We start from the raw sequence: 26,813 nt of genomic DNA, 5'->3' as shown, positions 1-26,813 counted from the left end.
GTAACATTCTCTCTAGTACTTCTTTTTCCCTTTATTTCTAAATGCGTTCAGCTTGTTAAATTGTATCCTGAGTTTTTAGGCAAAGTGAGGTTCTCTGGTGCTTCCACGGTCTTAAAACAGTAGTTTTATTTAAAAGATAGTACTGATCAGACAAGAGAATTTTGGACTACATAATACATAAGAGTTGATCCCAAGGAACATCAGTGTTCTGCAAGAGTAATACTAACAACACCCAGCACGTGTAATGTTCAGGAGATTCATCAATGAATATGCTTCATCCGTATTTGCTCCTCTCTGAAGCTCAGATTTTGGAAACAGACTGTAGCCAGAACTGAAGACAAGAGAAATCTGTCATCAAAAATGGCTGCTGTCTTTAGTCGTCTGAAATGTAACTTAGGGGGTTGATACTAACGGTGTACTGCTTGACCTCATTCTTTTTAAACTTGCTTAAGCTTTATTTTACTCATCTGTAAAATGGGATGGTAGTGTTATAGAAACTGTTGGAAGAACTAAATAAAATGATCCATGTAAGAGATTTAACAAAGCATCTGGCACACATTAAATTGCGCTATAAATGTTAGCACTTGTTAGCTACTGTGATTTCAGTACCAAAAAGTTCAGTAAGAGGAAAACCACTGTTTGTAATAATCTTCAGTAGAGACTAAAATCTATATACACTGTATATTTAGAGCTCAGGTTTGACTGGAGTAAAGCTAGCAAGTAATTTTAAAGACTTGGTTCAATGCTTTAAATTTTCTGCTTTTCCAAGTGAAAAATTATGCATGTTTCACAGAACCCCAGAAATATTCTGTAATCTTCCCCAAGTCTAACTCCTATAGCAAGAATCAGAAATAATAAGTAGTGCCCTCTTCTTCCAACGTTCTTTTTTTTCTTTACTTAGATCCCTAAATACCCAGCATTTTATTAAATCGACTAGTAGCTCTACTTACCAAGCACAAAACAGGAGAAGACTCAGCAGGTTGGGCTTCAAAGGCACCACATCAGTGGGCTTCCCGACGTCTTTTAAGAGGTCAGCGGGGCTGCAGCAACGTGGAGTCTCCTGTCCCTGGGGGCCTGTATTGCTTGTGGAGCAGGCATGTGCAGGGACTGTCACTGCCACACTCTGCTGACCCCCCAGAGCTCAGTGCTGTGCTCACACCTCCCAGGTGCTCGGTAAATGTTTATCAAATACTAAATAAGTGACAGACCTCACAATATCTTCTTGGGATTTTTCAAAAGCAACAGATATTTTTTAAAACTAAAGCATACATGGAATAGCCCTGGCTGGTGTGGCTCAGGGGGTTGAGTGCCAGTCTGCAAACTGAAAGGTTGCCTGTTTGGTTCCCAGTCAGGGCACAGGCCTGGGTTGTGGTCCAGGTCCTCACTGGGGGGGTTGTGTGCAAGAGGCAACTGATCCATGTATCTCTCGCACATCGATGTTTCTCTCTCTTTCTCTCTTCCTTCCCCATTCCCTAAAAATAAATAAAATTTTTAAATAAATAAACCTTACATGGAATATTTAAAAAGTTAAAAGTAGTATCTGATTAGTATAAATATATTTTCTATATATTTAGATTAATTTAGTGTTTTAAAGTCAACCATTGAGAGTGATAGAGATGTTGACAAATGAAATTTGTAATTGAGGGTCAAAGATGAGAGTTATAATCTCATTATCTTAGCCTGGTGTACTTAAAATGGAATTAATTCAAAATAGTGACCCTTAAGTTTTGAAGGGTCCATTGTACACAGCTTAAGGCAACTGTCATGGATTTAAGAGAGAATGTGTTGTTAGCCTGAGAACCCTATGAATAGCCAAGATCTCTCAGATTGCAATAAAAGTCTTTGCTGTTATTCTCTATAAATCTGAAAGCAGGGTTCTTGTCCTGCAACAAAACCAGAGTTTAAGGCTTTGAAATCACATCTGTATATGGCCAAGCCGAAGCTTTCATGGGCCTCCGGAGGAATGCAGGTGCAGCCCACTCCCAGACGTGGGGACAGCCGTGGAAGGCTCCCTGGACAGGCACTGGACTGCCCAGTGCACATGAGCTGTTGTTCTGTGGTGCTGGTCACGTTGACATTTTTTGTCTAGTTGGGCTTCGGGTTTTCTCCTATAAAATGCAAGAAAACTTCTTTCTGTTCCATGGAAATATTGCCATAATGACTTGGAACTTTAAAAATGGGCAAAACATTTTTAGGGGAAGTTAAATTTTTCAGAGGAAAGATGCTATAGGAATGGAAGGAGTTACAAACTTTTTAAAAAATGAGATACATAAAAATGCCGTTAGCTCTTAGAGGCCGTCCCATTTGTAGTCCTTGCGTGTTGCCTCTCCTCCTGGAACGCTCAGGCCTGTGTTATGGACGTGCGTGTACAACGCACTAACGCCAGGAGAGGTTTTTATTGGCTCTTTGACTGGCGGAGCCCAGGGTTCCGCTGCTTCTGCGTCTTCAGAACAGTCTGCTCGCACGCTGCCCTGTGGCGATCCGCTCACACTGCGCACGCGCTAGAGCGCAGCTTGCCTCCCCTCTGGACCCAGAGACGCCGCCTTCTCTGATGGGGCAAAGAAAAGCTAACTAGTTGCTTTGAAATAACAAAGAATTAAACTCAGTTTGGTCATCTTCTGAGAGACTCACAGGATTTTTTCTAAAGAAGATGCTTAATTAGCTCTCATTAATAGTGCACATTTTCTTCCATCTCTTTGCTGCAGAAAATATATTTCAGATAAAGCGTCATGTATTTTCTCAAATACATAATATTCTTGCAGAGAACTAGAAGAACTAAAAGACTTCCTAGTCCACGTTAAAGTGGTAGTTAGTATGGACTTTGTATCTGGTTCTGAGATCTTTTCTGGTAACTCATGTTGGCATCATTGCTGGTAATACATGGAATACATTAAGCTTCGTAGTGACCTGCAAGGTTTACGGGGACATCAGCTTTTTTGAAGGACCTCAGAAGATAACCTGAGAAGTTATCTAGGTAGTCTAGATAATAAACAAAAGAAAAAGAAACAAATCGCTTTGATTGCAAAATAGGGGAAGAAGTCTCAGAAATCAGTGGTACATAATCACTTGTAGTAAAGCATCAATTTATTTTTAGAAGTCAGCATATAATAAAGAGAACTACAAGTCAAACAGTGTGTCATCTGTTGCCCTAACATTATTTAGTTTTATTTTTAGTGATAAATTTTATTGTAGATTATTCTAAGTTCTCTTTCCATGCACCAGTAGTTGAGATTATATTGTATAAGAAAAGCTAATGACAGATACTGGCATGGCAGTCACTGCCCTGAGCATCTCCATGTGCTGACTCACCTTATTCTGCCGACACATGGCGGGGGGGGGCGGTGGGTTCTGTCATTAGCTTCATCGCCCAGAACAGGAAGCAGGGAGACTTGCAGAGCCTCCTTAGGGTCGTGCAGCTAATGAATACTGGAATGGGGATTTAAAGGCTGTTCAGTTCAAGAACCAACTCTCAAAACTACTGAGCCATGCTGCTTTATAAAAAAAAATGTTTGAACCACAGTTTACATTCAGAATATTTCCACACCGGTTTCAGATGCTATAGCAAAGTGGCCAAAAACCACGCACTCTGTCTACAACGCTCCCCCCACACCCCCCTGCTCCAGCACCCACGTGGCCCCTAACCCCTCTGTCTCACACTGTGGACCGTACTCTCCGTGCTGCAGTGTCCGTCTCCGTGGCTGTTCCGCAGCTACCAGTTTGTACCGCTCAGTCCCCGCACCTTTTCCACCTTCTTCTGAAACTGGATGATAGATACACGTTGTATGTTGGAGGATGTTTATTAGTATCTACTTTTCCACTGTGAAACCCTTTTGTTTTGGTCACTCTCTACCAGAATAAGCATCAATAATTTGTTTTTTCTGCCCTACCTGCTCTGTGAATGAACTTAAACTTGCACAGTGGTGTCAAATGTGTCTGAACAGTGGATCACAGCCTAGCTCGTTAATCCTCATGGCAGCAGCCCATGTGACAGCCCACCTTTGTGTTGTTCTTCAGGAGCCGTCATATACATCACGTGGAGACTAGCACGTTACCTGTGACCAAAGCCTGAAAATGCATGGTGATACTTAAAGTTCCTGCTTGACAATATGATGTTTAACATTAAGATATTACTTCACCTAATACTGTGTAAACTTGTGCAAATTATAAGATAATGGGGGAAGATCATAAAATACTGAATTTTCTAGTCTGTGAATCATTTTACTGACTCTTGGAATTAGACCGTCTTAAAGTACTGTAGTTTATAATGACAGCTGGAAGAATAAAATATTTATTATATTGATGATTAACTTTCTGAGTTGAGAAGAATAAATTGTAATTCAGAGAAACTTCTAGATGTCTGGAGACAATACCCTAAATTATTGTCACTAGTCTACGAATCATTTCGCAAACTGCACATCCATATTCCCTATAAATGAATTATATTATGTAGATTTTTATGGCTGGAAGGTGGGTCCTTGTGTGAAGGAACCAGGGATTATGTCAGGGGCAACTAAAGGATTGCAGTTAGTAGGTCTTAAGGGTGAGACACTAGAATGAGTGGAGGCTAGTAGACTCGTCTTGGGAAGTGGGGAGCTGATGAGAGTGTTAAGGTCATACCTAGGTGGCACCCCTGACTATTATTACAATGTTAGAAAAACCCCAAGTTGAGAGCAGGGCAGGGAGACAGGAATCAAAGCCAAGTAATTTGTCACAGCATCTAAAATCTTTACCCAGGTGCCTGGGCATCCTTATTTCTCAACCATTCATTCCTGTCTTTTCCTTAGTCTCAGTTTTCCTTCTGTTAAATGCCAATAATAGTATCAATCTCATAGGGCTGTTCTGAAAATTGAATAGACATTTCTTACACAGCATATGGCACAGTGCTTGACATTGTCTATTTAGTGCTGAATAAGCACGAGCTATTACTCTCCCTCCTCCTGTACTCAACCAGAGGCAAACCCTGACTTTCCAGTCGCCTGCGTTGCTGTGTTTGACTCAGTGCCTCATTCGTTTTTGTGCTAGGCCCATGCTCAGGCGATTCACCCAGGTAGAGTGTGACGCTGTCCACCCCCTCCACACCTCCCTTACCTAATTCCCACCCAGTCGGGGCCCTGCTCCACCCTGCCGCGTCCAGGGTGACGCCCCAACCACCACCGCCCCAAGGGGTCTCCCTCTCTAATGGGTTTCTCCAATGCCCACAGTCATTGAAACACCAGTTCATCGTCCCTTCTGTTGTTATGTGCCTTTCAAATTATGTGTGTAGAAATGTGCCTTATCATGGTAAGAACTAAATATTTAGCATGTTCCTCAAGGTAAAGATGGTGGGAGGTAATTCTCTGTAGCTTCCAAATGGCCAAGTGCGTATAGCAGAATGACGTGGTAGAATAAGCAGTGAGCTTCGGAGCCAGACAGAGCCTGGCTGGAGTCCCTGGCCTGCCACTTACTTACTGTGTGATCTTAGGCAGTTTACCTTTCCTGAGCCTTATTTTCTCATGTGCGAAATGCAAATCTCCTATAGAATGTTTTTTTGAATAGTAGCGATGTGTGTTGAACGCCAAGAACAGTGCCTGGGCACAAGTAAATGCTTACTGATCTTTTTGTTATTCAGCTACTTCTTAACTGAGCAATGGGAACGGCCACTAAGAAGAGAAGTAGATACATACATATATGTTTTAAATTTAAAGATTTTGTCACTCTCTGATGAAAAGGAAATAATAGATTAAGATCTAAAATATTACCACCTATTAAGCCTTTATAAACATGTAGCCATGCAGTCTGTCAATAATTAGCATCTCTGATTTGCCTGGCAGTTTTAAGAACTTTGGATTAAAAAAATGTATAGGAAAAAGTCCCCACCCACAGGGAATTTACATTCTGCTGAAAGAGAGAGATGATGAACAAATAAACGTACTGTACGATGTTAGGAGTAATAAGGGGTATGAAGAAAAACAAAGCAAAAGATGGGGAGAAGGTGCAGACAAAGGGGATGGGAGATGTCACAGGGACTGGTGCTGGGGGTGTGCCCTCTGAAAAAGCGACATTTGACTACATATGTGCGTGTGAGACCAGGATGACAATGGCGAGAAATAGTTCTAGGCAAAGGAATAGCAAAATGGAAGGCTACGCGTCGGAACATGTCTGATTTATTCCAAGAAGAGTTAGGTGGCCAGGTGGCTGGAGCAGAGTAAGCCAGAGAAAGGATGATGAGGTCCGAGGGTTCCAAAACAGGTCTGGTAGGTGAATAAAGGCTTAGAAGTAAAAGGGAGACGCTGGTGTTTAACAGGGTAGGGTTTCTTTTATTCAGAAGACCATGAGGAACCTCTTCACAGCTGTCAGGATGGCTATTATTAAAGAGTGGGAGAGCCCTGGCCGGGTGGCCCGCCTGGTTGGAGTGTTGTCTGAGACACCAAAAGTGTGGAAGTTCGATCCCAGTCAGGGCGTGTACCTGGGTTGCAGGTTCAGTCCTCAGGTGAGGATCTTAAAAATATGGAAAATAAGAAGTATTAGTGAGGATGCTGAGCAGTTTCAGAACCCTCGTATATTGCTCTTGGGAATGTAAAATGGTGAAGCTGCAAAACAGATTAGCATTCCCTCAGAATTTAAACACAGGGTGACCCTGTGATCGGCAGTCCCACCTTTGGGGAAAGTGCCCAGATGATTGCACACGGGGACACTTGTACAGCAGTGTGCACAGCAGTGTGTTCACAATGGCAGAGAAAGGTGGAGCGACCCAAGTGTGCACCAGGGGATGGATGGACGGACAAACCGTGTCACCTCCACACAATGGAACAGTATTGGCTTGTAAAAAATGAATGAAATCCTGACACCTGCCACGAAGTGGGTGACGCTTTAAAACATCATGCTACATGAAGTAAGTCAGACACAAAAGGACGAATACTGCATGATTCCACCTGTATGAGGTGTCAAGAGCAGTCCCCTTCAGAGGACCAGAAACCTGCAGCAGAAGTCACCAGGGACTGCGAGGAGGCGAGGATGAGGAATTACTGTATAAGGGACCAGAGTTTCTGTTGAGGACGGTGAAAAGTCCTGGAAATGCACATGTTGAGGGTTGCACAACACCGTGAATTTACTTAATGCCACTGGACGGTACTCTTAAAAATGATTGCAGGAGTAAATTTTTATGTTACATATTTTTACTGTAATAAAAAACAGAAAGACTGTGGGTGGGGGGAAGGGTTTGGAAGCAGGAGTTCCAGTTAGATGCTTACAGCAGGAAACCAGGTGAAAGATCAGCTGTGACAGTAGTGAGTAGTATTCAAAATCGTGATACATTGTGAAAAGTGGAGCCATTGGGTCCTGTTGACAGGTGGTAAGTGGAAGAAAATAATCACAATAGACTCCCTTTCTATTTCTGAGCTACCAAGAGGGCAGTGGTCATCTCCTGAGATGGAGAAAACTTGGAAAGGAATGAGTTTGAGGGACACTATCACATGTTCAGCTCTCAACATGTGAAATTAGAGACATCTAACACCGAGCGGAAGGTGAAAAAGACACATGAGTGTGGAGCTTGGGGAAGAAAGGCCATAGAAGTAAAAATGGGCTGAGCCGAAAGGAAAAAGGGCTCATGGGCTGGGCAACAGTGTGGAGATTGCTGTGGGGTGGGGGTGGAAGGGGACTAGATGGTAATGGGAAAAAATAAAGATTAAATTTTAAAAATAATTAACCTTAAAAAATGAATTATAAATGGCAACGTACAAAAAGATGAAGCATGGGAATGACCGTGATGGCCCAGGGAAGGAGCTGAGACAGAGGAGTGTCCAGAGGACTGAGTGCAGGGAAACCCCCCCCCATTCGGACTCTGGAGGAGGGAAAGAACGTGGATGTGAGGTGCCTGCCATTCCGACCCAGCAGATTTCCAGTGAGCACTTCCTCTGTCTGGCTCTGTTTGGGGGGAGTGGGATACCAATTCCGTAAAAAGGCAGCACCCATTTTGTAATTCTATGCTCTTGAGCGAGCTCCTGAGCTTGACTAAATCCCAGACTCCTGACCCGTGAAATGGGGTTAATAATGAGGTCAGCACAAAGTGAAGAAGCAACAGTAACTTCAGTCATTTCCTGAATATCCACCTGTTCGTACAAGGTATTTTATTTTCATAACCCTAATCCTTTGTATAATTCTGCAAGATAAGTATGATTGTTTTATAGGAAAAGGTTTAATGGAGCTAATCATTTTTTTTTCTAAGACACAGCTAAAAACTTAAGGGCAAGATTCTTACTCTGGTAGTTCTGAACTTGCCTCGTTCAGTCCATCCACTATCTATTTCAAGCTATTCTAATAGGTAAAGCACTCAGCAAGATGCCTAAGGCAATAGTTAGTGCTTCAGAATGTGTTTCTTTTATCCCTTCGTCCTCCCCTCCATTTAAGTGGAGGTCTTTGAGGTCCTGAAAAACTAACTCCTATAATTAAAACCAATCGGAAAAGCAATCGCCTGTGTCATCAAGTACATAAACTGCCAACTATAAACTTAGTAATCTCCCTAAATGAATGTAATGAATGTTAATTGATGGAATAAACAAAAACTGTGCATTTTTATGCTAATTTTATCTCCAAAGTACCTGGCCTTTAGAGTCACAGACTGGATAGCACTTAATGAAATTCCATTACCATTAAATTAAATTTATTTTATGAGGTTTCTTTTATAAAATACATTCAGGTTATCCCTGAAAATACTTTGTTTGCTACCTGGTTTCTAACTACCCTTTAAAATTATTGCTTCCCTAACAAGTGAAAAGAAAATGGTCTTTTATGTTTAAAAGATCACTCTGTTGTCTTTTAAACATAAATCTGTTATTTATCTGGAGATTAATTTTAATCATTAGCTTCTCTGATCTCGCCACTGTAGGTTGGGTAAGGACATTCCTATTATTCTGGCCACCCAGGCTAAGATGGTCAGGTCTCATCTCATTCCTTCTTCTGCCTTATCCACCATTATTTAATCAGCCACAAAGAACTGATCGATCTACTTCTAAAATGCCTTGGAATTGGTCTCCTCTGATTCAGATTTGGTCCAGGCAGAATTTGCTGCTTAGCTGATGGCAATAAATAGCTCACTACTTGATAAAGGCCTTGACATTAATCACGGCCTCATCAATGAGTCCTACTTACATAAGCCAGAATTTCCCTCCTAGATCTTAAAAACAGAAAAAGAAAAAAATCCTGACACTTCCAGGACCTACAAAATGAAGTTTTCTATTAAGGAACACCCTGAGTCCACGGTATCTGGCCCTGGCCATCAGATCTCATCTTTCTGCTTTCTCTTTCCCTCTCACATTTCTGCACACCGGTGTTCTTTAAGACAGACTTGTGGGTGTCCCACATTCAACTTGTCCCGATCGTCTCAAACACAGTTAGATACTCTCTTCCTTTAGTCCCATAACATTTTATTATTCCTCTCTTTAACACATCATTTTTTATGGCTTCTATAATTATGATTTGCATATATAAGCTGGAGAAATTTTTATTACCCTAACAGCTGGCACCAAGTTCCTCTAGAACAGAACTCTCTTGATGTGGAAAATGTACCTTTAGAAATGCCTGGAGGTGGACTGTCAGCTGAGCGCCACTCCCACCTGCCAGCCAAAAGCTTGGATATAACCTCAGCCCCAGGGCTGTTGGTAGGAGAAGGCAGCTCTGCTGGTGCCAAGGGAAGGAATTTGGTTTTTTTTTCTCCTGAATAAAGAGGGAGTGGGGGTGGAAGAAGAAATCAGAGGAGAGATAAAGGACAGAGAGGATGCCGGGAGGATGAAGAGCTGCCTGAGGCTGGACTGGACTAGGGGGCAGCACAGAGGGAGGCAAAAGCATCTCACAGACACAGGGAACGCTGGGAAGAGAAGCTGAAGCTCCAGGAGTCCTTCAGTGGCTATGGTAGAGAGGGCTACTGAATGCTCAGATGAGTTTATGGGGTCGTTCTTGATGTGAAATCAAGGAAGGTGCTGGTTGGCCAGGGTAGCCCTGAGCATATACACCTCCCAGAAATTTACATGCATCTTTCCGCAGCGGGGGTTAGATTTTCACACGTCACAGAATTGGCAAAGATTCGAGTCTTTTTTCACCTATTTGAGGTTAGTCAATATCCAAATCTTACATTGCACCAGACTATAAATGCTCTGAAGATGCCCCTGTGTGCCCCTTACTTTGCCGTGGTAAACTCCCAGAAAGTGTTTATTTTATTTACTGAATCAGTAGTGTTAATATGAAAAACCCTGTACAACTGACTACTCTAACTTAACTCTCTCATCTTACTGATTTTCTTAGCAGGAAACAGCCAAGTTAAAAAAGAACAGTAGTGCAAATACATTTAATCATCAATAAATATGGTACAGAGAATTTAGTATTATCATCTTGATATATTTAAACTTTTTCCATCTTTCTGTAGGGAAGATCCGTGTGTTCCATTTCTCAGGTACCTAACCCTGAGGGCTACTTTTTTTCTCAGCCATTTCTCAGCTATATGTGAAAATCAATCAATGTATTATATTATATTAGCATACTAAAAAAATTACACCTAATTATCTCAATAGATGCAGAAAAGGCATTTGGCAAAATATAGCATCTTTTTATGATAAAAAACAAACTAGGGATAGAAGGGAATGTCTTGAGCCTGATAAAGAATTTCTATAAAAACCCACACCTAACATATTTAATGGTGAAAGACTGAATACTTCCTCTAAGGTCAGGAACAAGACAAAAATGCCCATGCTCACCACTTTCATCCAACATTGTAACCAGGACAACCAGGTAAAAGAAATCTTCATTGTAAATAAGGAAGTAAAATTATCTCCATTTGTAGTTGATATGATCATATATGTAGAAAATTCTAACAAATTTCTCCCCTAAAAGCTGTTAGAACTAATGAATGAATTAAACATGGTTGCTGGACACAGGAACAATATACAAATATCAACTGTATTTCTGTCCACTAATAATGAACAATTTGAAGATGAAATTCAGAAAATAATTTCATTTACAATAGCATGAAAATGGAGAAGATATCTAGGAATACATGTAACAAAAGGAGTATAAAATGTGAACACTGAAAACTATAAAACATCATTTTCATATAAAGTATTTATTTATTTATTTAGAGAGAGGGAAAGGGAGGAAGAAGGAGAGGGAGAGGAACATCAGTGTGTGAGGGACACATCAGTCTGTTGTCTGTCGCACACTCCCAACTGGGAACCTGGCCCGCAACCCAGGCATATGCCCTGACTGGGGATCAATCCAGTGACCTTTCAGTTTGTAGGCCAACACCCAATCCACTTAGGCACACCAGTCAGGGCAAAACATCATTATTTAGAAAGAAATAAAGAGAGAGAGAGAGAGAAAGGGAAGGGAGGAAGGGAGGAAGGAAGGAAGGAAGGAAGGAAGGAAGGAAGGAAGGAAGGAAGGAAGGAAGGAAGGAAGGAAGGAAGGAAGGAAGGAAGGAAGGAAGGAAGGAAGAGGAAAGAAGGAACTCTTAATGGAAAGACATCCCATGTTCATGGATTTAAAAACTTAATGTTGGTAAGATGCCAAAAAAATCCCACAAAATGGTAAATGAATTCAGTGCATCTCCTACCAAAATTCCACCTTTGTTTACTTTTGCAGAAAGTAACAAACTGATCTCAAATTGTATTTATATGGAAATCTTGAAAAAAGGAACAAATTTGGAGGACTAACACTTTCCAGTTTCAAAATGTACCTCAGAGCTCTAAAATCAGGACACTATGGCACTGTGACAAGTGCACACATATAGAAAGAACAGTGCAATAAAAGTGAAAGTCCAGAAATAAACTCTTATATTTGTGGTCAATTGGCTTTCCACAGGGTTACCAAGGCAATTCAATGAAGAAAGAATGATTTTTTCAACAAATAATGCTGGGACAACTGTGTAAAGCTTTATGGACACAATCAAGAAAATAAAAAGACAACCCACATATTGGGGAAAACGTTAGAAGTTATATACCTGAAAAGGGAGTATCAGTATATGGGGTCTGTCTAGAAAATTCCAGCCCTTGTTAATATAATGAGAACCTGGCAGCCAAGAAGAGTGAACTGGGATGTGCGTTCATGAACAATGATGACTTCACTGACCAAGTCAGTGGGGGTGGTAATCACCACTGAGTGAGCACATGTAGTGTGTGACTGTTCATTCAAACTGACTGAGCGAGCCCTGGCCGGTGTAGCTCAGTGGATTGAGTGCAGGCCTGTGAACCAAAGGGTCGCCAGTTTGGTTCCTGGTCAGGGCACATGCCTGGGTTGCAGGCCAGGTCCCCACTGGGGACCATGGAGAGGCAACTACACATTGATGTTTCCCTCCCTTTCTTTCTCCTTCCCTTCCCCTCTCTCTAAAAATAAATAAATAAAAATATTTTTTAAATGTCAAGGTGGATTTAAAAAAACAAAACAAAATGACCGAATGAGTGGAACAACAAATCTGCATCAAATTTTGTGTCAAGCTTGAACACTACTCCATAGAAACTGTTTGGATGATTCAGAAGGCCAAAGCCATGGGCAACTGGTGATTGGCAGCTTAATCACTCCAATGCATCTGTTCATGCATCACTCACACCTCATGCAGAGTTTTTTGGTGAAACATCAAATCACCCAGGTGACTCAGCACCCCAGAACCCCAATTTGGTGCCCTTTGACTTCTGGCTTTCCCCAAAACTAAAATCACCTTTGAAAGGGAAGAAATTTCAGACCACTGATGAGATTGAGGAAAATATGACAGGGCAGCTGATGGGGATTAAGGGAACTGTGTGAGGTCCCAAGGTACCTACTTTGAAGGGGACTGAGGCATCGCTGTCCTGTCTACAATGTTTCTTGTATTTTGTATCTTCTTTAATAAATATCTTATTTTTCATATTATATGGCTGGATACCTTCCGGACAGACCTCGTATACAGAAAGTATACAACTTGACTAAGAAAACAACACAGTTTAAAAATCAGCACAGTGGCCCCTGTGTGTTAGGGAGTGGATTGGGCGGCCCCCCCCGCCGGTTTCTTCGGAGCATGTTGGCCTTCCTTTTGTTTTGAATAGATGATTTTTCAAAGAGGACATGCAGATAGTTTTGAGCTCGTTAAAGGATGCTGAACTTCATTAGTCGTTAGGTGAATTACAAATACAAAGCACAGTGAGAAGACACCTTACATTCACTATGATGACAAATCAAAAAGACATAATGTGTTGGTGAGGACAAGAAGAAATGACAACTTCTTACAGTGCTGGTGAAATTATAAAATGTTGTACCCACTTTGAAAAACAGTATGAAAAATTTCTGAAAATATTAAACATAAAGCTACCATAGTAATTCTACTCCCAGGTGTATACCCAAGAGAACTGAAAACAAAAGTCCACACAAAATCTTGTATAAATGTTTATAGCAACATCAATCATAAGAGTCAAAAAGTATAATCAACCCAAATGTCTATTGACTAGTGAATACATAAGTGGATATATATACATGACAGAATATTATTCATGTATATATATAATGGAATGAATTACTGATGCACACCATAACATGGATTAACCTTGAAAACCTTATGCCAGATGTAAGGAGCCAGACATAAAAAGCCACATACTTGTATGATTCTATTTTTAGTACATATCCAGAATAGTCAAACCCATAGAGACAAAAGGTAGATTAGCAGTTGTAAAGGGTTAGGAGGAAGGTGGAATGACTGCTTAAGAGGATTGAGTTTCCTTTTGGGGTAATGAAAATGTTTCAGAACTAGGTAGATGTGATAGTTTTGCAACATTGTGAACATAATGAATGCTACTGCATTGTAGAGTTTACAAGGTGAGTTTTGTGGTATGTGAATATCTTAATAAAGTCGTTAACCAGTAGTGGAAGAAGGGCCGGAGGCTAAGGAGTTATATTGGACATATAACTCTATGTTGGAGATAATTGGACATTGAGTCAGAGTCAGGTGTACTCTACTCTGGCCTAATCTTCCTCCCTTCTGCAGTTCCACATTTGAAACTCAAAAATCTGGAAGTCAAAGATTAAATGGTTAGGATGCCATAGCTAATAAATTATACTGAGCCATAATTCATGTCTAGATTTTCAGATTACAGCTATGCTTTTTCTTCAGGGACAGCAACAAAAAAATAGAAATCTCGTAAGTTTCTTTTTCTTAAAGACAATAATATGAGCTTTTTAATCACAAACTTTCATTTAGAAGTTTGCATATTCAAACCCAGATTTAAATTTCACATTATTTTTCTCCATTTTTAAGAGCAGCATGTTACTGGTTTTTGTTTTTGTATTTTTTTTCATACAAAAATTGGAGTTTGAGTGGAAAATAAACACACCAAATCTCAGGCTATTTGTTGCTAAATTTCCTGGCCGCAAAAGCAGAAAAGTAAATAGGATAGAGATTTTAGGTCTAATTATCAGATGAAGGGAGGTGAGGGAAGGAGGGAGAGAAAGAGGAAGGGAGGGAGGAGGGAGGGAGGAAGACAGGAAGGAAGGAAGGAAGGAAGGAAGGAAGGAAGGAAGGAAGGAAGGAAGGAAGGAAGGAAGGAAGGAAGGAAGGAAGGAGAGAGAAAGGAAAGAAAGAAAAAAAGAATCTGCATTGCCAAGCAGATTTTTCTTTAAGTAAAAAATCAGATTTCCTTTTTAAGTGAAAATCACAGCCTTTCTACAACCTCACTGGAGAGCAGAGGATTCCTAGTTCGAGGCGTCAGGAAAGGGCATCTGGTTTCAGCTCTGCTATTTAGTGATATCGCCTTAGCACAGCAATTAATTTAATTAACTTTCTGAGCCTCAGTTTCCTCATCTTCTAAATGTCTTTTAAATATGAATTTGGAGACATTAATATGCATTCTTACCCAACATTAGTTTGGCAGAGTATTTGAAAAATTAAATAAAGTTTTCAAGAAAAGAAATAAAAGACAGGGTATTTCCTCCAATAGATGGGAAGATTTTTATTTTTCTTCAAAATTCAAATATATGTACATTTTGAGAAATGCTTATCTGTGGCACCAGATAGCTCTCCTGGCCCACAGAAACTTGTGTTCCACAAAGTGGAACATTACCAGTGAGTCCTACTTGGTCTTGTTATTTGTATGCCCCCATAGAAGCGATAAAAACTGTTTCAATAATTCATGTAAGCCCAAGTACCAGATAGCTAACTGATATCATTTCAGTGCTCTTTAATAAAACAAATCTCTAGTGTGACATAGACCTGGTTAATGATCAGCATAAAATAGGCAGAGGCCTGTTATGATGGTCACTTCAAAAGTTTATTTATGATTACATTACAATATTTCATTAGAAGTGCACAGTTGGAACATTTTATACATATTTTTTTTAATATTTAAAACACAGTCGTACTGTGTACTGTCCTTGCCTGGGTTACAGCCATAAGACTATCTTATTAGCAATTCTGCCGTATAATAAGATCCTTCTGATAGAGAAAAGTTAACCTCTTTATAGTCAGTGCTGCCCTGGTGCAGTGTTGCGGGGAGACTCCAGCGAATGCACTTGGTAAGTCCTCACGAGGCTGACGTTCCCCAGGCTGCTTCTTCCATTTCTTACCCTTCACTCTTTCAAGTAGCTGTAGATATGCCAATTTCTCGAGAGGCGTGCATAAAACCAGATCTTCGCTCTTGAGGGGATGAGAGTGTATCTTTAATGAGATAAGGAGAACTTACTTTTCTAGCTTAGCACAGTTGAATGGAGTCTCAAAGTCCGAGGGGTTCCAGGGCCACACCGGTAGGATGAGGGTGCAGTGCTGCCCTCTTAAGGCAGTGGGGGTGATAGCTCTCCTGCCAGCCTGGTGTGGGGATGGGGTGAGGGTGGGGCGGCTGCTTTAATATCATTCAGATTAAAATTATCCTGTTTGGACCTAGAAAAACTTCAAACAATCCGTGAAGCCACAACTCCTGGAATAAGAAGTTAAACCCCACTGTTTAACTGAAGATTCTTATTCTTTAAATAAGAATTTAAACCCCACTGTTTTCTGAGGAAATCCTGTGGAAAACTTCACCTTAAATATTTCAGGGCATTATGTGCCCTCCGTTTAATGTCCAGTGTAACTCAGAGATCCACACTCCTCCGGAGCCTCGTTTCCTCCTCCATTACGAGTTGCTTTTATGGGGTCGGGTCTTTCAAATGCATACAGTGCCCCCCCTCGCCCCTCGCAAAGTAACAACTTCAACGCTACCTGTATAACTGCAAATCAGTCTTATTTGTTAGCAAACAAACATCTCTTGATTTGTAATCGAACTCCATCATAAAGTTTGATAATAACACCAAATTCAGCTAATGCCAGTAATGATTCATTTTTTTGTTTTATCTTTGAACCTTTTACTTAATACAGTTTATGATTTTACATGCTAAAATGTGAATTAGAACAGAGCAGAAAAAAACCAACCTCTTATTTTGTAACAATTCTGAGTATTTTGATAGTCTAAAAGTGATGAAAAATACTTAGTAGCAGCTGTTACATTTCAGTAAAATCATGATACACTGTGAATCTGCCTATAGACTCACTGTCAGTAAAGGCTCAGTGGTAAAACCATTATCTTTTCATTAATAGGAGATTTCATTTATTAAAATAAAACAATCATTAGAAAGACATGGCCTGTCCATATGAAAAAAAAGTGCCAAGTTCTAGTTGAATATATGCTAATAATTAGCTTTTTAACACATTTTAGCAATTGTATTGTTCTTGATTTATGCATATTGGGGAAATTATTTTATTTTTATTGAATCCACATTCGAACATGGAGTAGTATAATGCTTTAGTCACAGCTCCTAGAAAGGTTAGTAGCTACTGATCTTATAATTTCAGCCTGTTCAAAAGTAGTTTCCAAAACTACTTTCCCATAGTCATCCTATGAAAGCAGAGTTCATTTTGATGACTCAGCACGGCCTTGGAAGATAGCTTCTGGGGATTAGATAGTGAGTGTACTTAAATGGCACTTTTCCCCCAATTAATTTCATCGAAAAGAAATTGACAGGGTTTGACGGGAGCTCAGTAGAGTCTGTTATGGTTTGGAAGATAAACACAGAGATCCCAGCTTCTGAGAGCCATCTGCTAGCTAAGAAAACACCTCCAAAAAGATGGAAATGTCTGGCTTGGCCATGTGGATAGAACCTTATTATAATCCAAAAAGAAGGGAGCCTTTGGTTAAATCAAAGTCTTTTTTTTTTTGCCTTGATAATTCAATCCCAGTGAGGTGTTTGACCTACTACAGAGGAAGCAGTTCTTTATTTACATGTCAGAAACCAATCCAGAATTCCAGTAGATGATGTTTAATGTGTTAATTAAAATAATTTTAAAATGAACTTTGGAAAACAGTTCAAACTACAGTTTTAAAACCGAATGGTCTCCCTACCTTTAAGGTAGTTCAGCTGTACAGCCAACTGGAAATCCTTTTTGGCACAATTGTAAATAAGCCAGACTCGCAGGGAATAAAACTAGTCCCGCAGCCCAAGTGGTAAAAAACACACAACCACACACCACTGCTTGACCTGCCTTCCGAAAACATTACCCTGGAATTAAATGTACATTTTTACAGCAACCTTAGGAAAGTATTTTTAATAGGTAGATTAGTATTAAATAATTATACTGAGCACCTCCTTCTTCTGGCAGCATTTATTTAAGAGTTTACCTTAAAACTCCCAAGAGAAAAGTATATACCTTCTTCTAGCAGGATACATTTAAAATGCTTTTATGTGCTGTTTCCTGTAATGGGCTAGAGGGAGAATTTAAATGATACAGATTATTTTGTTATGTTTTCATATTTTATCACATGTTGGTTTGTCTCCTGTGTACCTGAGTCAGCAGAATAGAATAACTAAGATTGAGTTTAGTAGTTTATTTGAACCCAATCACTTGGGTTCAAATAAATGCTGGTGTGGCCACCTATTTGGTTTGGCCTTGGCCTTGGTCTTAACTTCTCTGTGCCTTAGTTTCCTCGTCTGTAAACTAGGAATAGTAGTAACGACCTCAGAGAGTCAGTTGAAGCCCAAAGCGTTTAGAGCAGTGCCTGGCACTCGTAAGCATTCTACAAATGTCAGTCGTCATTGTTACCCTCCACTGCAACCCTTGGCATTGTCTTGAAATAGCTGGTGTGAGTGCTGGAGTACCTTCTACGCTGCTGATTGATGCTCTGGCTTTAAAATTTGGGATGAGTGTGCCCTCTTTCCAACCTTAAAAGAATGGCCTGGCTTTTTTTTTTTTTGAACTCCTGTGGAAAGTCCAGTTGCAGTGAAGGGCACCTCATCACACTAAGGTCACACGTGACAAATGGTCTTTCATTACCTGCTGATTACAGTTAACCTTAATTTCTTTCATGGCAGTCATGCGGTGCCTTCCATTTAAATAGAGCTGTTCCTGGATGTGACTTTTCAAGCCTCTCTGGGTTTAATTCCAATTTAACTTGCCATTCCAACTGGGACCGTTGTGCAACTGAAGTCATGATTCACTCATTCGTTCTCTCTGGATCTAATTATTACCTACTCTGTGCCTGAGAGGCCCCCTCAGGTGTCAGTTCCCTGCTCCGAATGGTCTCACCTTCTGGGAAGGGAGTGGGCCTTGAGAGGTTGTTTCTTTGAACCAACCGTACAGATGTGTTCAGTACACTTTCTGGGAACACACTAGCAACTGTCTACTGTTTTCATCCTGCCAAGCTCATCACTAAGGGTGATTGGAAGAATCCCGTGCTGGCACAGGCAGTACCTACCTGCGCTTCCCCATGCTTTTAGAGCAAGGCCCGATTTGAAGTACAGAAGACAGTTCCCATGCAGTTGTGGGTATCTCATGCGCCTTCTAGACAAAGGGCACGTTGCCCAGAAAAGCTTGGGCAGAGCAGAAACACCCAAAGTGTTTCTCTTATACAGCTGTGCTGTTACCAAATGCCCATGCTTATGAGTCCCTGAGTGAGACAGGGCAGGATGATATTACTAAGAGTAAGGATCATTCCTTCACCCTTTCCCACTCACCGGATGCTTGGTAGGATGAAAGGGAAGATTTTTATTTCATTCACCCACATCCTGTGTATGTTCAAGGGGATCTCAGTGGCCTCCCACTGAGGATGTTAATTGTGAGCAATGCTTTGGAATGCCCTTCTCTTGAACTTGGAGCAAAGAACCGAGGCACTTATTATGTACATGTGGGGTTTTTAAATAATCATTTTTATTTTTCAATTACAGTTGACATGTATAATATTATGTTTGTTTCAGGTGCCACGGACCAGTGATTAGATATTTATATAACTTGATTATCTTGATAAAATAAGAACCCATCTCACCCCACACATAATTGTTACAATATTGTCGATTAGCTCTCCTGTGCTGTACTTCACACCCTCTCAACTTTCTGTAACTACCAGCTTGTCCTTTTTAATCCCTTCATCTTTTTCACCCAAACCTCCTGCCATCTGGCAACCGTCCAAATGTTCCCTGTGCTTATGAGTTGGTTTCTCTTCTGCTTGTTTATTTTATTTTTTGAATTCCACATATGAGTGGAATCATAGCCTGTTTGTCTTTCTCTGACTGACTTACTCATTTAGCACAATACCCTCCAGGTCCAAGCACGTTGCCACAGGTGGTGAGATTTTATTCTTTTTTATGCCTGAGTCATATTCCATTGTATATACATACCGCTTTTTCTTTATCCATTGATCATCTGATAGTCACGTAGGTTGCATCCATACCTTGGCTATTGTAAATGCTGCTGCATTGAACATATAGATGCAGATGTCTTTTCAATGTAGTTTTGGATGTCTTCAGATGAATACCCAGAAGTGGGATTGCTGGGTCCTCTTTGTCTCCTGTTAGAGCCTTTGTTTTATTTGTCTAAGTATTGCTATCCCAGCTTTTTTGTTTGTTTGTTTCCAGTGTCGTGAAGTACTTGTTCCCATCCTTCTACTTTTGGTCTGTGTGTGTCTTTGATTTGAAGTGAGTCACTTGTGGGCAGCATAAGTAAGCGTCTTGTTTTGTCCTCCGTTCAGTCACCCTGTGTCTTCTGATTGGAGCATTTCCATTTGTACTTAAAGCACTTGTTGATAGATACATATTTGTTTTCATTTTATTATACATGTTTTTTACCTTTTTTTCTTCTTTTTCTTAAAGAAGACTCTTTAACATTTCTTAGAATACTGGTTTATTGGTGACGAACTCCTTTAGCTTTTTCATATCTGAGAAACTCTGATCTGTTCTTAGAGTCAAAATGATAGCTTTGCTGAGTAGAGTAACCTTGGTCGTAGGTCCTTGCTTTTCATCACTTTGAATATTTCTTGCCAATCCCTTCTAGCCTGCAAGGTTTCTGTTGAGGAATCAGCTGAAAGTCATATGCAGTAACTAACTGCTTTTCTCTTGCCGGTTTTAAGATTCTCTCTTTGTCTTTAACCTTTGGCATTTTAATTTAATGTGTATTATTGTGGGCATCTCTGGGTTCATCGTGTTTGGGACTGTCTGTGTTTCTTGGACTTGTATGTCTCTTTCTTTCACCAGGTTAGGGAAGTTTTCTGTTATTATTTCTTCAAATAGGTTCTGAATCCCTTTCTCTCTTCTGTACATGTGGTGTAAATGGTTATTCTCAATCCCTGATATTTAGTAACTATTTTGTATAGCATTTAAAATACAAAACTTAGGGAAATGAGAAAGAGTAAGAGCAAGGAATTGAGTAATCATTATCTGAAGATTTGTAGTCAAAGGATCCTAGTAAGAATAAGATAATCAAAGGGGTTAATCAATTGATTATATTAAATTAAAAATTAGGAGTGCCTGTCTTAATACAGCCCTCCATTCATTCCTCCATTCATTCATTCGTTCATCCTGTTTAACAAACATTTCTTGAATGTCCGCAATAGGCTCTAGAGAGACGAATGTGCTTGTTGCCAGCACCTGGACTGTCAGTCTTCTGCCACGGCGCTGGCTTGGCTAAACTCCCCACCCGTGGTTGTCTTCTGACAGCAGTGCCCACCCACTGTGGGAACCAGCAGTGGGCCCCAGCCGCCTTCTGTGCACTTGAACTGTCCTCTCCTCTTCCCTGTGGCCTTTAAGTTCTTCTGCACTTTCAACCCCCTTTTATGTCGGCCCCTTTACCTTCCTGCCTTTCCACAAAGTGGTCAGATAAGTAGTTCTAAAAGGTACAGCCTGGACGAAGTTTCTTTTACGTCCAAGGATGACTCTGCCATTTAAAAAGGGGAGCCAAAGAGAACTCTTCCCCATCGAATGCCATTTCAGAGCCAGCTTTGCTGGGTATAGCTGTATCGCATTCACCTTTCTAAAAAATTGGTTGGATCGCCCTGGTAACTTTTTAAGTGGTTTTTCTCCATAATGTCCTAAAACATTTATCTTTAAAATGAGGAAAACAAGGGTGCAAAGTTTTGTGGTATTAAAGACATCCACCTAACATCTTTATCTTAATGTAAATTAAAAACCGTTAGTGAAGTAATTCTGTGCCATTCCATAGCCTTTGCTTCCCTCCCTCTGCCAGCCACGTGGTTCAGTGGCTGATGGACTCTATGGCTGCATTGCTTCGTTGGTCCCTTAAAGGTCTGCTCAGTAGTTACTTGGTTTTGATTTCAGATTTATTGTTCACTTTTCTCTATATACCCGACTGCACAGCAAAATAAATAGCTAACATCAACCACAGATTATGTATAGTTACATTTAGACTTCTACACATTAGTATGTACATAGTATGTAAACAAATACCATGTCATTTTCATAATTTAGAAGACAGCAAACATATCACAACACAAAAGTTTCTATTTTTGAGGTCCCCAGCGCCAAAATCCATATTTATTGTCGTGTCTGAATACTCAAGAAATGAATTGTTGTTTCCCTGTTTTCACACACACGTCTCATGTGTGCACAAGAACCGCGCCCTCCCAGGGCTGACTAACGCTGTTCTTTCGTGGGCGGGCTAGGACACTGTCTTGCGTCTTTGTGAGACAGGCTCTAGTTCCTGCAGCTGAGTCAATTATGTGGGAACTGCAAATCCACATTGACTGATAAGAAGGCTAGGAAACAGGGCTTAATGCTCCATGTGGTTTTGTTCATTCTACTAACAGAGGTCTTGCATGAAACTGTTTGAAACTCAAGTAGATAAACATCATTTACATTTGATCTTACCTAGTAATGTAAAGGTTTGGCTACTGAACCCTTATTTGTACACATGAAAAGATACATTGAAAACTTGAAAGGCACATATATATAGAAGGCATTTTTTAAAAGTTGATGGGAGCAATATTATAATGAAATATAAGGAACATCTTATATGTCCAGCACTTAGGAAATGGTTTTTAAAACTCTGGGATGAATATTCATTGGACTATCACCATATTTCATCTAAGTCAGATATCAGCCAGTTGCAGCCCACTATTTCATAAATGATCTTTCACTGGAATATAACACACTCATTTGTTTATATTTTTTCCATAGCTACTTTCATGCTACAGTTTCAGAGTTGATTTGTTACCTTATAGACTATATGACTCTCAAAATTCCAAATAATATATTTACTATCTAGCCCTTTAAATGATTTGTTACCTGTTGACTCTCAAAATTCCAAATAATATATTTACTATCTAGCCCTTTAAAGAGAAAGTGCACCAACCTCTGGTCTAAGTTAAAATACCATCTACTGTAAAATGCACCATTAGCTTACGTACCACTAATAAAGAAAAAGTAGTATGTCAATTAAACTATGACAAGCCATCAATCGTAAGACTCCTAATTTTAGCAACATTAAAATATGAAAACAAATCATCTTACAATTAATTGTGATACATAACATTTCAGATGAATAGACTACAGCGTTTGTATCAAACATGGATAGATCTCAGATGCTTGTGTTGAGTGACAGTTTGAAGAATGATGTAAACAGTAGATTATTTGTCTCTTAAAAAACACAAAGCAACATTACAAGTTTCTGTAAATGCAGATATGGGTAGATAAGCATAATTTAAAGGAATTGGAAGGATTTAAAGAAAACCAATGACAGAAGTTTTCCCTGAGAGGAGGAAGGGTCAGGGTGGTTATGAAAGACAAAGAAAGATGATCCGTATCTGTAATGTTCGGGATTGTTTAACAGGTGAATTATTAATACAAAATACTTTTCTTAATTTTGTTCACATATAACTTTTTCAAAGATTTTGTGTATTTATTTTAAGGGGAAGGGAGGGAGAAAGAAAGGAGAGAAGCATCGATGTGTAGTTGCCTCTTGTGCAAGACGCCCCCACTGGGAACCTGGCCTGCAACCCAGGCGTGTGCCCTGACTGGGAATGGAAGGGGCCACCCTTTGATTCACAGACCAGCACTCAATCCACTGAGCCACACCAGCCAGGGCACAAAGTACTTACCAAGAGTATCAAAACATGGAACAGCTGAAAAAAAAGATGTCAAAATATTAACACTGGTAAACTTTCTCTAGTAGAAGTATGGTATGATATTGATAGAAGTATTTAATTATATTTTGCTGTTATTTCTTTAACTTCATAAATAACTAAAAAAATGAGTCATGTGCTTCATTTCTATCTCAATCAAAAGAGATTAAGATTTGAAGAGGTGCATGTTAATCAATTACCTGGCATTACAAACTAATCCTGTTTTTCTGCTGTGGCATGAAAATTAAACAACGTGCAAGTCAGGGCCAAAATTCAGAGTTAAACTTCTTTCTCTCATTCGTGGTACAGCTAATCTTTAAAGACAATGAGCTTTATTCCTCCCCATGCAAAACCACCAACTGTAAAAGTTCAATGTCAGGTGCATTTTAACGAACAGAAATAGCTTGTCGTGAGTCATGTAATGGATGTACTGATGTTGCTTTGTTCAGCCCAACCTCATTTGTTTTGAAAGGTACCTTGTGATTTTGCACAATTTTCTGTGTTGTCACATGCAATTCAGACCCTCATGTTCCGTATTAAATGCTTTCATTTTTGTCACTTATTTATAGCAGGGCTTCCCAGAATGTTCTCTGTAAGTATATCCAGAAGTTCAAAATGTTGAAGTGTAATTTTAACACCACCCGCTTCTTTCGTATTTGTGAACAAGGATCTACTCATTTGCCACTGCTCTCATTTGCTTGTTGTTTTGTCGTTTTTATTTTAAGCCTGCCTTTCTCTCCCTAGGAGTGGCTCACCAGAAATAGACCAGGCTGCCTGCCTCCCAGCTGAGAATGAAAGGTGTCTGGGAAATGGAGACCCGGGGCCTTGCATCTGTGCAAAGCTACAGGCCATGAGACGGAGGTCTCATGCCACTAGAGCAAACCAGACAGCTGTGTGTCTCACTGTTTAACTCCACTTTTTCTTTTTCCAGTTCAATTTCACCATTTAGTATTGAGAGCACAAGACGCCAGAGGCGGTCTGAATCCCCAGACTCCAGAAAACGGCGTATTCACAGATGTGATTTTGAGGGATGCAACAAAGTCTACACAAAAAGTTCCCACCTGAAGGCTCACCGGAGGACACATACAGGTACAGTGCTGCAGGGCTGCTCACCCGAGGGTCAGTGAGAGTCCCAAAGGGCCAGCTGCTCCACTCCGGAGCCGTGTGCGTGCTGAGGTGGCGTCATTGTGGGTACATGTTCAGTTTAGTATCTTTCTGAGCAGAATGATTTTCCTCTCTCAGTTGAAAAAGGCTGAAGTCTTAGTGAATGTTAGCAGCCAGTGGAGTTATTCTTCCATGGCTTTAGAAGTTATAATGGTACGCACATGGCGAGCTGGTCTTTTTTCATACACAGCATTACCTCTTAATCATTGTCCAGTTTATCAGATTTTACATGTCCATCAAGCAACAAGCTGGACAAAATTATTCTCTTAAAGTCAGCCTTTTAGCCACCACTTAGATCATGCATTTCTCCCCTTGATCTCGTCCCCCAAGTAACCAGAGAAAGGAACTAATAATAGTAATAACGATAATGAGGATGATGATGAAATTGGCATATACATAGCACTGCAGGGAGTTTCAAATATTTCTACATTATTCCATTTGATTCTCATTGGTGTTTTTCTTTTGTATATGAGAGGATTTTTAGTGTTCATCGTTTACAGAGAAGAGAACTGAGACCACAGGTGATTTACTACCTTTGTCATTATCCATCCATCCAACCATCCATCCATCCATCCATCCATCCCCCACCCATCAACCACCCATCCATTTCTCCACCCACCCACCTAGGAAATAAACTGATGACTCTTCACTGAGCCCCTTGTCTACCCCATTCATCCTCTGCCTGGTGTGTCCCTCCACCGACATCCCCTGGCTTCCTTGGCTTCTGGACCCTGTCTGGTGCTACCAGCGGGATGGATGCTCTGAGAAAAGACAGAAGGTGGGAGGAGGACCCCGTAATTCTACTGCCTTTTCTAGGAAAACTGACTGGAGACTGAAACAGGTTTCATAGAGAACTGTATTCACACCCATTCTGGGGGGCAAGGGGCTGCAGATCAGACAAGCCCAGTCCAGTGACTGTCCTCAGCAGGATTCAGACTCCAGCACCTGCGTTGAACTGAAAACCTCAGGTGTCACTTATTTCCATAGCGCTGTGTAAATAGTCCTCCCGTCTCCAGGGCATTAAAAATAACCACATTATACTGCCCATTTCCCAGCTGAGGCAGCAAAATCATTTATATTGGCATTCTTCGCTGTTATTTCATCACGTTCTTCCATCAGAACCCTTCCAGAGCTACCTTGCAAGACGGCTTCATGACTCCGCACACTGAGGCCGGGCGTGGTTTTGTGTGTGTCAGGAGAGCACTTGCCCAAGTCAGAGAAGCATCACAGAATCTGGAGTTGACTTTTTTGCTCCTTTAATGCTTTCTAATTGTAGTACTTCTAAGATAATCAACACATTTTGCAAGCTGCCTCTTCCATTTTTCTTCCCTGCCCCCGTCCCATCCCTTTTCCCACTTAATTCCAGTTTCTTCCCTCTCCATGAATTCTGAACTTCCCCAGGAAAGGTGTCCTGTTTCTTAGGCACCAGGTTTGAATACATTTCTTCATTATTGAGGCAAAGAACTAGGACAGATATGAGAGTTGAATAAGCATGTTTCATTCTACCAGGAGATAGTGAACACAACTCATAGTAGCAAGTATGGTAGAGTCGTATTACTTTTATAGGATCATTTCTGTTTAAAAAAGAAAAGAATGACCTCTTTTCAGTGAATCATCATAAATTTTGAGTTATTCCTATTTTCCCTGTACTTTCTAAAAATACGTAATAACCTCATTTTCACACGGACACCGCTACTCCACTTCTTGAAGTGGTGAGCAGTGGCAGAGAGGAAAGGTTTAATTTGGCCCTATTAAAAGATCTAACTCCACGGAGCTGTAAGGACCGCATCTTACAAGTTTTACCACGTGCTGTGGAAGTAGGGCAGACATGGTGTACGCGTTATAATTCAAAGTAACATAAGCCTTGAATGCTAAAGTGGAGTTAATTAGCTTGGCTTCTTAATAAGATGAAACCGTAGGCTCCTAGGGTCCAAATGGTTCAGAGTCCAGTTTGCTTCCTAACTAGAGGGATCCCTTGGGTGTCATCTCCCACAGAGATCAAGCCACTGCTGTGCAGACCTCTGCACTCACACGTCGTGTGTTTGATCTTCACACCTGGTGGCTGCAGCTGTCATTACCTCCTGTGTGCACCAGTCTGGTTCCTGATCAAGGTGCCGTCCTCACACAGCAGTCGCTTTCCCACGTCTCTGTGAACAGTTTGGGTGTCAGAGAGCTTATTTTTCTGCAAACGAGTTTGGTGAAATTTTGGGGGGCAGAGTCTTCATACCATAGATAACTAGACACTTGGGTTTAAAATTCAGTGAAGAGACGATAGCAAGACTGATAACTTGT

At 40.5% G+C, this 26,813-nt stretch overlaps 1 protein-coding gene across 8 annotated transcripts in view; it reads left to right on the top strand.

Moving 5' to 3' along the window:
• KLF12 (KLF transcription factor 12) overlaps window positions 1-26,813 on the top strand; it is a 421,617-nt gene that overhangs the window by 372,306 nt on the left and 22,498 nt on the right. For all 8 annotated transcript variants that reach the window (XM_053665635.1, XM_053665636.1, XM_037153237.2 and 5 more), the window contains one exon: window positions 24,289-24,446. In XM_053665635.1, the coding sequence (XP_053521610.1) occupies window positions 24,289-24,446 (158 nt within the window). The remainder of the gene's footprint in view (window positions 1-24,288; window positions 24,447-26,813) is intronic.

The sequence above is a fragment of the Artibeus jamaicensis genome, unplaced genomic scaffold (genome assembly GCF_021234435.1).
Source record: "Artibeus jamaicensis isolate MK-2021 breed Jamaican fruit bat unplaced genomic scaffold, CSHL_Jam_final contig_415, whole genome shotgun sequence".
Taxonomy (NCBI): domain Eukaryota; kingdom Metazoa; phylum Chordata; class Mammalia; order Chiroptera; family Phyllostomidae; genus Artibeus; species Artibeus jamaicensis.
This window is presented reverse-complemented; position numbering and strand designations above follow the sequence as displayed.